General features: G+C 38.5%; 1 protein-coding gene across 7 annotated transcripts in view; it reads right to left on the minus strand.

The window, feature by feature from the left end:
• RBMS3 (RNA binding motif single stranded interacting protein 3) overlaps window positions 1-16,797 on the minus strand; it is a 691,053-nt gene that overhangs the window by 55,880 nt on the left and 618,376 nt on the right. For all 7 annotated transcript variants that reach the window (XM_056483533.1, XM_056483538.1, XM_056483537.1 and 4 more), the window contains 2 exons: window positions 13,720-13,816; window positions 11,066-11,116 (listed from right to left, as the gene is read on the minus strand). In XM_056483533.1, coding sequence (XP_056339508.1) covers window positions 11,066-11,116; window positions 13,720-13,816 — 148 coding nt within the window. The remainder of the gene's footprint in view (window positions 1-11,065; window positions 11,117-13,719; window positions 13,817-16,797) is intronic.

Below are 16,797 nucleotides of genomic sequence, written 5' to 3' on the forward strand. Positions count from 1 at the left end.
AGGCAGCCCTCTTGTCCCACCACGGGGATCAGTAGCAGGGTGACAATCCTGTGATCCTCAGCTTGAAGCTGGAGTAATCATCCAAGTTATCCCAGACTGAACCCCTCACGAGGACTCCACGCTCTGTGAGTTTACAGCATTTTAGGAGGCAGAAGTAGATAACTGATAATGAGGAACCCCATTGTCTTCCTGCTTTGGGATGTGCATGTAAGGTTTGCCATGCAGAGAAAAGATAACTTCCACTCAAATGCTCCCTTGGAAAAGCACAGTGGTGACAGGCTACACCTGGATTTGGGGTGGATGTAAGAGACAAGGTCTCTCCTTGGCAACAAGACCTGCAGTGACATTACAAAACATCCCAGGTTGCTTATTTAAAAGGCACAGATTGGGAAAGGCTGTCCAGAAGAAGTCCTTCAACAAGAGACTCTAGTCAGTAACAAGAAATAACAAATTGCATTTAAACCGTGGCAAAAAGAAGTAAGATTTCAGCCCCTAATTTCCAATTTCTCGTTAACAATAGGCCATTTGACAGGAGAATCTACCCAGCTGGAAGTGCATCTCTTTGGCAGGTAGTCCAAAGGTAGTGGTTTCACTAAATAACAACTTGGCACTCCTTCAAAATTCTTCAGATTCTGTTGATCTGTCACTGTGTTACACAACTCATTCTTCATCAATCCACTATGCAACAGCCAAAGAATGTTCAGTGTTTGTGCTATTACATTTCACTACTTGTTTTTGCAATCATGTAAGAAAGAGGTTGAAACTGTGCTCTCAGCAGCACTGCAGACACCACTGACTCACAACAAGAGGCAAACACTGCTGAATGTGTGGACTTAATCCTAATTCTAGGAGGAAAACAAGGCCACAGAGTTACAACCTGAAAACTGTAATTAAGCAATTACTCCACTTCAGTGGGACTAAAATCAGTTTAGGAAAGAGACACATGATTTGCCTCTGTACTGCAAAGTTTTGGTCAATAGAATATTCTTTCTAAGGACATTTGAAATGAAAAGAAAGCATTTTACCTATGAGAGTAAAAAATTAATGTCAAATACTGTTAGACCTGACTACATTCAATAGTTTCAATAATAAGCTTCTACTTACGATATCTTGAATGTTTCTAACTTCCAGGGTGTTAGACTACAGTGTACATTTATCACTGAGATAAAAAAATAAATTGTTAGCACTGCCTCTGCAAAAAAAAAAAAATTTAAAATAATTATGTTATTAAGATGCTTCAGCAGTTACAGTTGAGGAGGTGTTAATTAATCAGCCACTTACTCAGCCACCTCAATAAGTATGTCAGGAAGGAACACAGAAGGGAGGGGAAAAAAAGGCAAGAAAATGCTACATTTGGAGGCCAGAAATAAGATCCACTATAAGTCTACCTGAGACTTTGCAAATGATATTCAAAAACCCAACAAAAGGTTTCTTACTTAGATAAGTGAAAACCAAGGAGAGAACCCAGAGCTTGGCTCCCCATGCAGGGAGGATGGGGGACACATTAAGGTGTTTCAGAAGGAGCCCCAGCAGATTAAGGACACTCTCAATTTCCTACTTGAGCCAGCAGACAGCAGAGGCAGCACTCAGAGAATGACTGTTTGGGCAGAAAAATGAATACAGACAAAGGAGATGAAAAACCCAGAGAACTCAAGGTGAATCGAGGAAGCAGGACTGGATCATCTCTATAGCAGAGCTGGAACATATAAGCACAGGTCCAGTGGCCAGGACTAAAGGATATTAATGAAGATAGAACATAGATAAATCAAAGATAGATCTAGCTAACCTCATTTTTTAAAATAAAATGACCTATTTTCTTGACAAAGGACATGCAGCAGATCTAAACTCTCTGAAGGTCAATAAAGTATTTCAGGCAGTGCTACAGCCAGAAATTACTAAACTTTGGGGATGATAAAGGATTAACTAAAGCAGAAATGATAACAGGTTGTGCTAAAAGACAAGCTTTGCTACTTCAGTGGGAGGGTCACTAAAATCTCCATCTGGATTGCTCTCATCCAGTGTTTTTAATAATTCCCTTGAATAATATTTGGGGAAATTGTGAAGCTGGAAGGCATATTAAGAAAAGTGGCAAATTAGACTATCATACAGGAAGGACTGGATTAAACAGAGCAAGTTACAAATTCATCAAGTCAATCAGGCTAACACGTGGTTTCCTTTATCACATAGGAGCATTTGCTGGAAATGTGGAAGAAGGAGAAAACCTAGGTATATCAGTGAATTTCAGGATGACTGCATTACCAGTTATGAGCACAAGGAAGAAAGACATTTTACAATGCAGCAGAGTTGTCCCAGAGAAGAGAAGGAAGCAAAATGCTATTTGCACAAAAGGCTTGAATCCTGTGAGCATTGGCTGCCCCAGAAAAATGAATTCAAAGTGGAATAGATCCAAAAAAAGGGTCATTGTTGCATCCTTACATTACTGCAAATGAAGTGATGCTAACATAGTCAGCCTAAAGATGGAAATACAGGTAAAATCTTTGTCTATAAATTAATGTGGTGAACATTGAGAAAAGACAACAGCTACTGAACACAGGAAGAATGTTTGACCAAGAACAGATGGAGGCAAAATGAATAGGAGCACCTTTAGGCTGGAAATTAAAAATGGAATGCTAAGCCTCAGAGCAAAAGTGTTTTGAAACAAACCTCCTGATAGGATTATCAAGAGGCATAAAATCAAACTATTTAATCAGGTTTTGCAAGGGATTTTGTAGCATGCCACTGAGATTAGCTCAGTTGGTTAGAGCATGGTGTTAATAATGCCAAGGTTGTGGTTTCAGTCCCTGTATGGGCCATTCAGTGAAGAGCTGGACTTGATCATCCTTGTGGGTCTCCTCCAACTCAGATTATTCTGTGATTCTGTAGGGTTCCTGGAGACAGGAATTTTGAACCTTATAAACTGGTCACTAAGTCCTCAGAGTACATTATTATAAATTTTTACACAAGTCCTGCACAAGAAAAATCACGATGCAATCATAAGTAATACACAGATTAGCTAGTTTTCCCTACTTATGCAAATTGGTCCTTGAATACACTTGGCATAACATAATGGTAATTTATGGAAGTGCTTTTGTTCTAAGGATTAAGAAGGTGACAGAGTCTCCTTCATCAGCTTATTGCTGCAGGCATGATTCTCTTCTAATTCTTGCTGTTTCACACCTATGCAATTCAATTTTCTTAGGTGAAGTTAATTCTTGATTTATACTTGTAAAAATCAGATCCAAAATTTCCTTTTGTAGCTGGGACAGGTTTATCTTAATTATTAACATGAAAACACTAAACCCTAATAGTATCACTGTGTTAAGAGACATCAGTCAAGACAGGCCCTTGTTCCACCAGACTTTTCACAAATTTCTACTAAAAACTATTTAGCAGTATGACAGTTTTATAATCTAAATAGATTGGGATTTTAAAAAAGACAAATCTGAAACTGAGCCTGAGAAAAAGATGTTTTCTCCAAGGTCAAAAAGCTGGTCAGTGTCAGATGAAAAGGTACCTGTCACCAAGTGCTCTAAGCCTACATGTATTCTTTGAAGACAGTATGAGGAAAGGCAGGTTCGGGACAAAAAGGAGCTGCAGCTAGGATAAATATAGTTAACAAATACATTTGTAGCTAAACAAATATGTGTGATTGATTTCCATTTCGAATTTTCTTTCAAAACAAGTTGAAGCCTCTGGGGCAAAACTCCAAATGAACATTGTATTTTAAAAAATAGTAAATTAATTAACTTTGAATATTAGGCCTTGATTCATGTATTATTTTCTCCCTACTCAGTTGTTTATAAAAGGACATTTTGTCAATAGCATAAAACTTGACTTGATCCTTCACTAACCTTTACAGCTATGAGAGGTTGTGCCAGTCTTTATAAATCCTATTTTGGAGTTATCACAGTTATGTGCTGCCCTGGCATTACCCTAGCTGTAGATCACAGGCTTTCCTCAAGAATCCTCTTCTGGATTTGCAGAACCTCAGAACTTGTTTCTTCTCCAAAGCTGCCCAAGGCTTCTTCTGTAAAGGAAATGCTGTAGGGATGGAGTTTGGGAGGCAGAAAGGAGATCCAGGTCCCCTTCTGCTGGTAACATCTTGTATTCTTAACTGTGCTATGGAAATGAGAACCACATCTCCATCATGGGAAAGGCACCCAGAGATCATTCCCACCCTTGTCACCAGCCAGTGTGAAACCTCTGTGCTCTCAGACCACAGAACTCATTCAAAGCTCTTTGCTGTCTGTGGCAGATGAAAATTGCTGCCTTTCCCTTCCACCAGCACAGAACTTGCATGTTTGGCAATGGCACCACATGGCCACTGTTGTTACTGATGGGCTGGGAGCTGCTTACAACCTGCACACCATCTGACGTGCTGTAAGCCAGCAGAGCAGAGCACTCTGTGGAAGGTGGGCAACATCAGCATCAGCTGCAAGACAGCAACCAGTGCTAGGCACAAAAAAAGAGAAAGGTTCATGCTGGAGGGGAGATTTGAGAGGACTATAACATGTCACATGCCTCAGCCTGTTCACAGCACATATATGCATGCATAACCAGAATGCATCACAAGGGGCAAAATACCTGATGGTGAGCTAAATTCAGCCCTATGCTGAGCCTATTACCTTCTGCAAACTGATTAATCTAATTCTTGGCCTATCATTAATTGCATATGTTTACACAGTTCACTACTCTCTCCTGATCCTACCACAATCTGCCTACTTACTAATCTACCAAGTGCTCACCAAATGAGGAATTTTTGCTCAAAATGGCAAAGAAAACATATGAATCTTACAGATTTGTGTTCAGGATTTTGACATAGTGTAAATATAAAACTTGATGAAAATGCAAATTGCCATGAAAACAGACATATTACATATATTAATGTGAGATAAATTAAGCACTACTGATATTCTTAGGTGATGTACATGGAGTGGGAAAAGTGAAAGGAGAATGCAGGCTTTGTGCAAAATTAGACATTGATTTTTTTAAAAAATGCACTACATTCTTCCACAGAAGGTTCTCTAATGTCTATTGATTAATAACTATCTTTTAAAAAAATAGTCCCCTTTGATAAAACTGCTTTTAAACAGCTGTTGTATTAAGGTTTTTTCTTGACAATGAAGGTTAACGGGTAAGGTTGCATCTTTTCTGTTAAAAAGAAATCAATATTCCATAAGCTCAACCAGAATTTCCTGGCTTCAAAAAACTCTGGGGAACCTTTCAAATTTAGTGTCAGACGCCTTCTTTTCCAAATATCTTTTTCATTTATGTTTATAGATTTATATGAAACATAGACATTATGTTTTTTTCCACTAATGTAAATGTCTTTAAACAGACTGATGGTTTATCCATTTGCTGTTCATGCTATCTGTAGAATATTTGAAAGAAAAGGAAATTTTACTGAAGTCTTTTTAGGACAAAACAACACACCACAAGTTCCTCAAATGCAAGGGCTTGTCTACTGTAAACATTTGTGGTTCTCCTGTCCATGTTTTCTAAGTGAATCCATATGTGGTGTGTCTTGCTGCCATCACAAAAAATGCTCAGTTTCACTAGGGGGCTGTAACAGAGTGTCAAAAAATGTTGGCAATCTAACTTAAATATATCTTTTTTTCTGGCATTCATAATAATTTCTACGACAGCAGAACAAAGGACTGGAGCAATACTTTGATATGATTCCAGAAGCATTGTATAATCAGCCTTAAAAAGCACTACACTTGAGCAGGAGATGTAACTTGGCTGAATAGCTTACACCTGTTTTCTTTTAGAGGTCTAAGTTAGCTGAGCTTGGGCACTGCTTTCCTGCCCTGGGTACTCTCCCCAGCACAACAGCTGGCACTAAATGCTCAGATGCATTTTTTCAGATGCTCACCTGCATCTGAAACACCCCTTTAGGCAGCACTGAGACAACATCTGCATACAGTGTACACAACATCTGTACACAGTGGGTGCTGGGTGAGAGGGAGGCAGAAGTGACCTCGTGTGAGCCTGCCTCCCCCAGAGGAACATTGTCAATTACTGCCTTGATTATCAGAGTTATAGAATTTGCAGTCCTTGATTTTCTGCCTCGGGAAACACTGGAATTAAAATTGCTCAGCAGAACTCAGTCATTGGTATTTGGTTAGTTATTTCAACCTCTAAACACTTTAGCCTTAAGAGTTCAAGTAAGTTCATGTTCAAAGGATCTCTTAAAAATACACGGCTAAAAGTTGAAAGACTTGCTGAAGATTCCAATTTCTAAGGATTATTTCCTGTTTACTTTTCATACCATCTAGCTGAATTCTCACATTTCATCTTGGAGGCAGGACTCAGCTGTCTGCAGAGGACATACTTTGTTTTCTTACACTCTAGCAGGCAAACTCAGGATAGACTCCTGGCTCTGTTTACTAAAAAGGTAGAGCAATAAACGTGAGGTAGAGAAAGCTGTCTTGGGAGAGGGATGTGGATTGGAGCACAAGGAACTTCTTTGTTCCAGAGTGTAGGAATCAAAACACTGAAACTGCTTTGGTATTTTGGGTATTATCCAAAACAGCAGAGTCGCTAGTGAGAAAATGAAAACTGATCCATTTCACTTGAACAATTTGTACCTTTTATGCTACTGCATTCATGCACAGCAACCAAGAGGCAAGAATCTGGAGTTTTTACTCAGCCTTGCTTCTCACCAAACTAGGGGTTTTACACTGCTTATGAAATAAGACGTGTTTGTTGATGCTTTTAAAGACAGACGGATTCCATTCAGCCATGGGCCACAGGAAGGACGACAGAAAAAGAATAATAAGGGTGTTTGTTAAGACATTGACCTTTCTAGAAAGACTGCAAGGGCTTGAGAAACTTCCAGAACAGAAGCTGTCCCCAACATACTTCATCATTATCAGTGTTACATTTTTCCATATGCTGCTCCACTTGCACCCTTCCTGCTGCCACTGGCATAATCCTTCTCCAGCTATTAAGCATAAACTATTCCAGACTGACAAGAACCTCTATCTGTGCATACCCAGTGATTACACACACAGTTTTACTTGAAAATAAAAGAGGATAAGTGTAAAACCAGTGTGCACATTGATAGCATATTTATGTTCACTAAAAAAAGTTACCTTTAAAGAGGAAGACTACATGTATTTTTCATAATAAAGATTTGAATCAAAATGTTTTGAACAAATGCCCTTATCAGTAAAAATTAGATTGTCTACATATGAATTGACATGTAAACATGTTTTTCAAAGTTTTCCCGTAGCTTTCAAACCTTTCAAACCCTGTAGCCTTCAGGGACTACAGGAAAAACACTGTAATAGGGCAAATAAAAGTAATATGGCAAATGTTATAAGTCTCCAGAATAACTCTTATCCCATTAATGTTTTGATTCTGTCATCACTATCCATCAATCCTTTTCCTGAGGCAGTAATGAAATACAAGACTTGTTTCGAACACTTTGAAAGATATAGTTAACTGAACTGAGCCTGGACTACCTTCAGTGCATTAAATGTTCTGCCAATCTTTATCCAAACTCACACTGCTATAACTCTTTTGTAGCTTGTCTTCCATTAAAACTCTGGAGAGTGACCAGGGCACACATGGCAAAGCAATGAAACTGCCAAACTTTAGGTATTCTTACCTTGACAGAGTTAAATCAATATGGGAAAAAGTGGTGAAGGTTCAATTCACAAAGGGTGCATTTTTCAAAAGTGTCTGAATCACACATGAACCTCCAGGTAGATATTTCATCATGCCCACATGATGCAGGAACACTGTTTTCCAAAACCCTGAAGGTTGTGTAAGCATTAAGATGTGAGAAGTTTTCATGTATGACCCTACTATGCCAGTACAAGTTTATTTTCAATACTAGTTATTCAGAAATACCAATGCTACTTCAACCTATTTGATATTATTTTTCCATGGCTCTTGGAGTAAGACCACCAAAAATCACTTAAAACCAAAAATAAAACCCCTTTAAAAATAGTATCTGCAGCTGTTTATTAGCAACACCCTAGAATATCAGTTCTATACCTGCAGAGTTCTTGACTGTCCATCTGAATTTCTCCTTTTAGGACAAAAATGCTCTGACTATTATTTTCTTAGAAAATGTAATTTTGGTTGTTTTCTGTTTTTAAGGGCATCACAGAAATAAGAAGACAAACAAAGCTGAGAAATATACCAGTGTACACAAATATTTTCCAGTTAATATATATGTCATTTTTGTTTGTCAGGGTCAGAAGTTTATCTGGTTGTAGTTAAAAAGCTACAGAAGGAATTGGAGATACAATCTTTTACTATAGTGGGCTTTTTAATCCACCAAGTAAATGGACACAGAATGCACACATGCACACATCAGGAAGATGTGGCTGAAATCGATATGCAAAGGGAAATAAAGGACATAAACGCCTGCTGCAGGGAATATCACTGAAGAGAGAGCTCTGTATTTGCTGCACAGGGAAGCAAGTGGGAAGGGAGATGGGCTGGGCAGGCGGAGGAGGGACAGGCAGACACAGGATGGTGGTGCCATGCAGCACAGCTCTTCCCTCCTGTTGGCAAGCCTGCCAGTCTGGGGAAACACTGCCCTGCCTGTGCACAGCACTCAGAGTGAAAAACCCCCTTTGTCTCCTCTACAGCCTGGTTCTGCCTGTCTTTTTGTCATGAGGGACATTATGTGATGTTAAATTATACATAAATATCAAGTAGGACTTTCTGTAGGAAATGAAAAGCTAATCATCCAGTAACATGATTTAGTGGATACTTATAATCAAAACAAAGAACTAACCACCACTGTTTGAGCAATTCAAACTGTGCTTTCTGTATGAGTTCATCTCTACTGACAAAGAATAACAGAGGCTTAACAAAATGTTCTCCTTCCTGGGGCAAGGGGAATGTAATATTTATCTGCAGTAGCATCCAGGGGGACTTCACACGCCTCAATCAATCACCTCATAAAATATTATGAAGTAAAGTGGTGGCAATTTAGATAATAACATGGAAAACTAGCTTACAGGAAGAAATAAATACCTAACTAAATTAGAAAGTTCACAGTTTCACAGCTCACAGGATTACCAAGACTCACATCTTTAATTCTGCCAACTTTATTGTAATATTTTCTTCTTTTTTTTGAGCTTTGGAGGTGCCTAGAATAGAGTCTACAGTTAGGCATGAAAGTATAGAAAACTTAAAACTAACACAGATTCTTTATTTTCTTTCAAAACAGACCATTAATTCTGAAGTCTCCTGAATTCTCTGTGTGGTAATACTCTGACAAGTTTTCAGACATTTCTAATAAAGAATTCAACTCTGAATAAAACCTGGGGAATGGTAGTTCTGCCTTTTTGCTTTTATGCTTTTTTGGGACTAAATGCCTCATGTCCTCTTAAGAACACAATCTTTGGAAACATATGGAAAAAATCTTTCAGTGAAGAGACTAGGATTGCTACAGAAAAGACATGGAAGTAATCCAGGACAGCAATGACACTGGATCAGAAATGGCACACCACTTATCTACCATCCCTCTGCTTTCCACCCAGAATCACACTTCCTTTTTTTTGATACTCTCTGGTTAACAATGAACACCAATTTAACTCAGCATTTTGAGGGTGCCACTCACTCTAAAAGACAGTTTTCTCTTCATGTCCTTACTAAGGGGTAAATACATTCAATTACCTCATCATAATACCTCTCCTAGCACTGCAGAAAAATGCTTTGCTATGTATTGTCAAATAAAACTCAAACACACATATGCACAAAATCTTGGGTTGGCAAAGTGCTTACGTTTTTCTTTTAGAAAGGGAGTCTTTCTGCAAGGATTGGAGATTTTTTGGCTTCCACAAGTCTCATAACTCATCATATGCACACATCTAAGACTGCTTGAGATCTGCTATTAAATCCAAATATTAGTGTACAGGACTGATGTTAACCATGAATTTGTTCAATTCGTTTCATCTCCCCACAAAGGAATACAGGAACAGCTTTACTCCACTGAGATGGAAAGTTCCCCAGGGTCTGCAGGGAGGTGCAGCACAGCAGCAGTAGGAACTGGGTGCTCAGTCAGTCCCACACTATGGTCCCTGCCTTGTGAGAGAACTGAGGAACTTGCCTACATGGAGCTGAGGGGTGTGGAAAGGGGACTGCAAATTGGGGTGAGAGACTTGTGCAACTGAACAGATATGTAGTGGAATTATATCCAAGTTGCTGTACAGCTAAATCTCACCAGAAGTTACACTACTGTGAAGTCAAAATATTTGAATAAAAATATGAATAACAAACAATCCTAAGCCATAGACCTTAATTTTAATTTTACTCTTTTATAAATCAATTTATTGATGATTATGTGGAGCACACATCTAAATTCTGATTAATGACACTGTCAAGTGGATTTACACCTGAGAAGCTCATCAAAGGCAGAAATGTAACTAAAGTGATCTGTCTATAGTGGAATTCAGTATGGTGTTTTCTCCTGGTATATTGCTAATATTTAGGCAAAGTACATCAAAACTCTTCTGTGACGTCAAAAAAATCAGCTGCACTACTTCTAATGAATGTGGGTTAGAAACATAATGCAGCTTTAGGTAGTTATAAATTGACAAAGATGACTCAGGGAAAAAAAAAAAGAGTTGACTGGACAATCATAAATCAGATTCAGATTTGGTAGAGATTCTCTAGGACAGTTGTGCTTCACCCTTTCCCACCATGCTGAAATGCATTACTGAGGCACTGAGGGTCCTTCATATAAAACTGCACAGGACATTTTTGAGGGCTCAGCATATAAGGGAATGGCCACATATTGATCTGGCAATGCAAAGTACACAGGAATGCTGTTATCTTGCAGTCCCTGAAGCAGAGCTCCAGGAGCAGCACTCCAGAACTTGCCACTCTCTTACAATCAGTGCAATTAGACAACACATCACCCATCCTCCCCTTTCCACTAAATCAAATCAAGAAACAAAACCTTTACTGCAGAGGGCTCTTGTCACAGGGAGCAGTTGGCTGCTCTTACATGACCAGGACTTAAATGTGGCTGGACAAGCAGAGCAAGGCTACAATGGAAGCACTTTTAGCCAGATATAACCAAGCATCCACTTACTGTTGGTTGCATAACATATGGCGGATGAGGCATCCATGAAGTACTCTGGACCTGCACATCAAATACTTTTCATTAGCATAGAAAAGTTTAAAACTTAACAATTTACTTGAAAATATTCTCCCTGTTACAACTAAGGTGCTAATTTTGACAAAAGACTTAAGTCTTATAACTCAACAGAAAATTAATTTACTCTTCATAAAGTTATTGACAAAGGGAAAAGCATTCAAATTTCATTTGATAATGTTTTCCACCAAAGTCAGAAGTCTGAGTGATTCCACCACTTCTATGAATCACAACATTTTATCTCGTAAAGCAGTCTTCAATATTCCATGTTGTCCTGTTTTTTCATTTGCATTGTTTGCTTTCATCCATCAATATAATCATGAACATGTCATCCAACCGACAGTGCAGGAGACATAAAATGTTCAGAGTTTGCTTTCAAAAGTATCTGTATGAACTTTCAAAGGTATAACATTCTCAAGAGATCCCAGAATCCCTTATTCTGTTTCCAGTAAGAACTGCAGATCTAATTCAGAGTTCTTGAAAACTATTCTAATTGAAAGCTTTCATGGCAAAGCTGGCTTAAGAAGTCTGCCCCTCCAGGATCATTCTTAGCTTGAGCATCCTGGGGTCTATTCCCACCAGAACTCCATATGCTTCACCAAAGACTTTCTTTGTTGTTCTGCCTTGTGACTGCCATGTAACATATTTCAAAGATATAACAATTTTACTAACAATTAAACACATGATAGAGTGTTTGCATATTTGTGGTGGCATCTCTGAGCCATAACTCCCTTTTGTGTTATGTGTGAATGGCCCACATGCTATCATAACTCAGGCTCAGCCCCAAGAATTGTGTATTTTAGTTTCCTTTTGCATCAGTCTGGGCACCACAACACATTAAGTACACAAAAGATGTAGCTGTGCTAGAGCCATCAGAGGACACTTCACTGCTGTCACACAGAGATGGGTGTAGCACCTCAGACTAAGCATAACCAGGAATAACAAGGAGAAAGTTGCAAGGTCCCACTTCTCCAGATGTGCTGTGATTCAGTTCATGAAGAAAGAGAATTAACTGTATAACAGTGTGCTCCAACATTTGTATGTGTTTATCAAAGTCTATTTTTTGTTGAAATGCAAGTTCAGCAAAACATCTTTAGAACCAAAACCAGCACATCCACATGCAAACACACCTTTACTACAATATTTTCTGCTGTGAATCCCCATGAACTAAAGCACAATAGGGCTGCCACAGCTTTCTGCTGCTCATTGCTCCCACTCTTGCACCACTGCTCGTCCTTCATCATGCCAAGGCAAACATCTTTGGGCTTACACTGCAAACTATCTAAGGAAAACTATATGGGTTTAAAAAAAGAAAAAAGAAAATGAAATGGTTTTGGTGTAAACTCCTGATACCACAAACTGATGCAATGGTTCAAACCAGAATGGGAAAAGGGGAGCAACTGTGAACTGTGGAGCAGTGATAAAAGTAAATGGCTGAACTCAGTGGCCTGAATAAGAGGGAAGTAGTATGGCTCTTAAGCCAGCTTTGCTACTGAGAAAATTGCACGTGAGCTGCACTCGTATATCTCTGGCATTGACTCATCTTTGCTGCTGCCATTACTGAAACTTACTCAATCTACCTGATCTAAACAATTTTGTTTGGCAAGTGCTACATAGCCACCTAAAATAAAATAACACAAAAGTCAAAGAGAATTACAAGAATCATTTATCTTTATCTATTTATCATTGATCTTTGAAGATCAAGTTTAAAGTAGAGTAACTCGCCAGAATTAGCTGTAAGCAGTAGCATACCATCTGCAACCTCCCAGCCCCAATAAACAAACCCTAACAATCAGAACAACCCCCCACAGAGCTTTGAAAGTTTGGGTAGCTTATTTCAGGTAAGACTCAGGGTTGGGAAAACACAGATAGTACAGGAGAGAAAAAAATAAAATTGGAAAATATATAGTCAATGACCAGCTTCTGTGAAGTGATAAGTTCCCAGACAATGGCTAATAATAAAAATATACCCTGGTTTTGACTTCCATCTCAGAAAGCCAAAACAAGACAATAATTTCCAAATGGAGATCTGAGAGGGTTATGCTGAAAAGAGAAATTCTGAATGACGTGGCATGTAGCAGACTAAAAAACAATTTGAGGACACATCTTCAAGTAATTTGCTTTGTCAGGGATTATTGGATAAAAATGTGTATACTTTTAAAGGATGCCATTACTGGAAAAAATACAGCTGGGGTCAAAAGATCAAAGTATAATGCAGTTAGCATAAATTATTTAAAAAAAAAACTTTAAAATCTTTTTGGCTAATGAAGAGGAGCCAAAATGAGGAAACAGTTTAATAAGAATGATAAGCTTCTGGCGTTGTCAACTGGAAATTAAGGAAAATGCTGTTTACCAGAGAAACTGACTGAAATTAAGAATTACAGTGACTTCCATTACTGCTCTAAAGAATGTAGGAAACACTTAAAACTCTACCCAATGATACCTGAATATCACTAGAGAGCCCTTTGTTTTAAGCGTGACTCAAGAGCGCAAGCACTCACACAATTTTCTGTGGAATACACTCTGCCTTCATCCACATCCAAACCATAATTAGCTGGGAAACACAGCAGACAAGAGCATATCTGACGTACCTGATATGTAGAGACAGGGGAAGCAGCAATGAATGGCGTGATTGATGTCTGTGGAATCATGCGGTTTGTTGGAATACTGTACGGCGAGGAATAAAACCTGCAAACAAAGAACAAGAGCGAGGTTTTTTTCAACCTTTTTGGACTACTTAGGCTCTGACTAAATAATTCACTGCCTCCTGGGCAAAGACAAAAAGAGTCTACCCAGGTAATTATGTCCATTTTTTTTCCAAAACCACAATAAAAAAAGATGTGATGGCTCCATTGAGCAGATCTTGAAAATGGAAAGGAGGAGGAATATTTACACAGAGCATATTTTTTTTTCACTTCAACTAGCACAAATATAGAACTTCACAATACAAGAAGCAATTATCTGAAATGCAAAGACAGCTGATTTTCCAGGGTGCTAGCTAGTGAAAGGAAATTTCTTACTCGATATCGAAGACAACATTACTGATTTCATTTTTACACAGGGTACTGTTTTCTTTTCATATCCTAATGCTTCAGTGCTGAGAATAACACATCCTATATACATGCCTGAATTATTTTAATAAGAGGTAGCTACAAAAACTCTGGCTGACATTTTTGTATTCATCTAGGCAAGAGAGTAAAACCCCCTTTTTCTGGTGAAATGTATCAGGAATTATGGGGCTAAAACCCCCAGGCAGCACTGAAAATCTCAGATTTAGTTGCTTTTATTTCCACTGTTGCATGCTATGAACAGAAGCTGCACCATCTCTTGCTTGATGGTAATAAATGTTATATTCTTTCTTTTTCCCTGTGGGTTAATGATTATTGATAAAATTATCACTTGGAAAATATCATCACTATTGCTGGATTGTGTTAGTGCTTAATAAGTGTGTGCTTGTAAAGATTTTTGCATTTGCCCTTTTTGCAGTTTTAACTGCAAAGTTGTAAGCCAGAACAATAAAATTCTTTAAAAAAGAGTGTTTGTAGCTTTACAGTTGTCTAAATGCCTGCATTTTGGACTCAGGGAGAAACACTCATGTGCAGTGTTCTTCTGCACGATTTAAAATTCATGTAGCTCTTTCTCATATATGATGCACCAGTAAGTACCAGAAGATTCTGCACAGTGAAGTGGATTGCATTCCCTTTCTTTTTATATTTTTCCCCCTCCCTACTCTGAGGCAATCAACAGTAGCTTTCCATGAGAGCTATGCAACAACAACAAAAAAAATCATTACTGGTGTTTATACAAGTGCTCTATTTCCTGATCACCCTGGCATCACAGATTTAGTACTAATCAGTCTAGTTCAGACTGGATGCATTCATTCTGGATGCAGGCTCAAATAACCACTGACTTCAACCAATAGCCTTGGAAAAACTGGCTGCTCTCTTTGAATGCTGGGAGGAAACATCCAAAGTTAGGAGGGGAGAGGGAGACAGAGGAGTAATCATTTGTTCTTTCTATTCCAAATCAGGTTTTAAAATGCCAAAAGCAGCAGGTGGCATCTGAGTGATTTTTTGTTTAATAGAAATATAATGCTATTTTAGGACCATTTATCTGCCCTCACAATGCTCGCACAGAGACTATTTTAAAATTGTGCCTTTGCCCAATTTTATATATATCCTATTATGAGAACTTAGAGGCATTTGTATCCCCATGCTTATACCAAATATTAAGTTCACACAACATCAAGGGAGAAGGGATTTTTACACCACTAGGTAGGTTAATCTATAGCACTAGCTTGTTGGATATTATCTAACTCCTTTTACAGGGGTCTTCCCCCAGATCATTATTAACCAGAAATCCACTTCCTAAGTGGATCAACTAAAAACTGTTGTGTGCAGCAAATGAAAATAGTCAATGGCAGACTGACAGAATTTAGTCTATGGGTAAAATGTGTAATGTATATAAATACATATAAAATTCTTACACTAAAAGATGATATAAAACCAAAACTCTTTTGAAAAAAACCCACATTTTTGTTCATTCTTTTCTCATTCTGCTCATAAACCTTGCACTGGTGCTGAGCTCGTACTCATAACCATGCATGAACCCCTTGGACAAAGAAAAGTACAGGGAAGAACAACTTTCCATTTGGAAGAAGTGCTGACTCTTTGCAATAAACTCTCCGATAAATCTCAGAAAATACTAAAAAATTTACAGAAAAATATATGCTAAGCCAAGAATTTGACAGACAGCTTGCCATTTCAGTTTCAGCTTAGAGATGCATTTATCTGAATAGTACACAAGCCTGTAGAATATATGCTATGGTAACGTGGAAAATGCAGCCCTTCCAACAGCTCTGCCAATACCAGTTATCTGTCACTGTTTGGAATGCTCTCAAATAAGCATCAAATAAAATATACTGCTAGGACACTCAGCTGTATTGGGAAAATTCGTGCACAAGGGCATCAAGGAAGAGAAAGGAAGAAACTCTGATGCTGCAAATGACAATGCAAGAAAATCCAGTCCATATATTTCAATTTTAATAATAATAATAAAAATTTAAAAATCGAGTATAACAATCTCAGTCACTGTGACAGGCTGTAAAGAAATAATTTTGCAGTCAGGAATCTCTTACATCAAGACACAAAGGCTTGTTTTCTTTCCTCAGTGCCTCTTGTGGCCAAAAGACTCTAATAATAAAGGATGTGGATGTGTCTGCCACATGTGAAGCACAGTGGTGTGGTGAGGATAGAGGTGTCCTCGCTGGGGATGGACTCAAACAGAGCCACTCTCAGGTATGGGATGCTCAACCTACCACACTGCTGGAGTAATTTGATGCCAGGGCAGGGCTTATTCATAAAGAGGGCTCAACACTCCCTCCCCCATGGGACACTGAGTCATCTCCCTAAATTCCCTTTCCATACAAATAGGCTGATATCCTCATATGTAAGTGGCATGCTGGGGATCTAATAAGAGACAAGGGGAAAAAAGCCACAAGAGTGGCCTGTTCTGGTACAAACCCTACAGCACAACAACAAGATTTGCAGCTGAGGACCTTTCTATATTCATAATTCTATATTGCCTTCTTTTTTTTCTTTAGGCTTAGGGAGGGGTGAAATGAGGTGGTAAATGCAAGTTGTAAGTTCATTCAAGGGAATATAGGACTC

The sequence above is a fragment of the Oenanthe melanoleuca genome, chromosome 2 (genome assembly GCF_029582105.1).
Source record: "Oenanthe melanoleuca isolate GR-GAL-2019-014 chromosome 2, OMel1.0, whole genome shotgun sequence".
NCBI classification, from domain to species: domain Eukaryota; kingdom Metazoa; phylum Chordata; class Aves; order Passeriformes; family Muscicapidae; genus Oenanthe; species Oenanthe melanoleuca.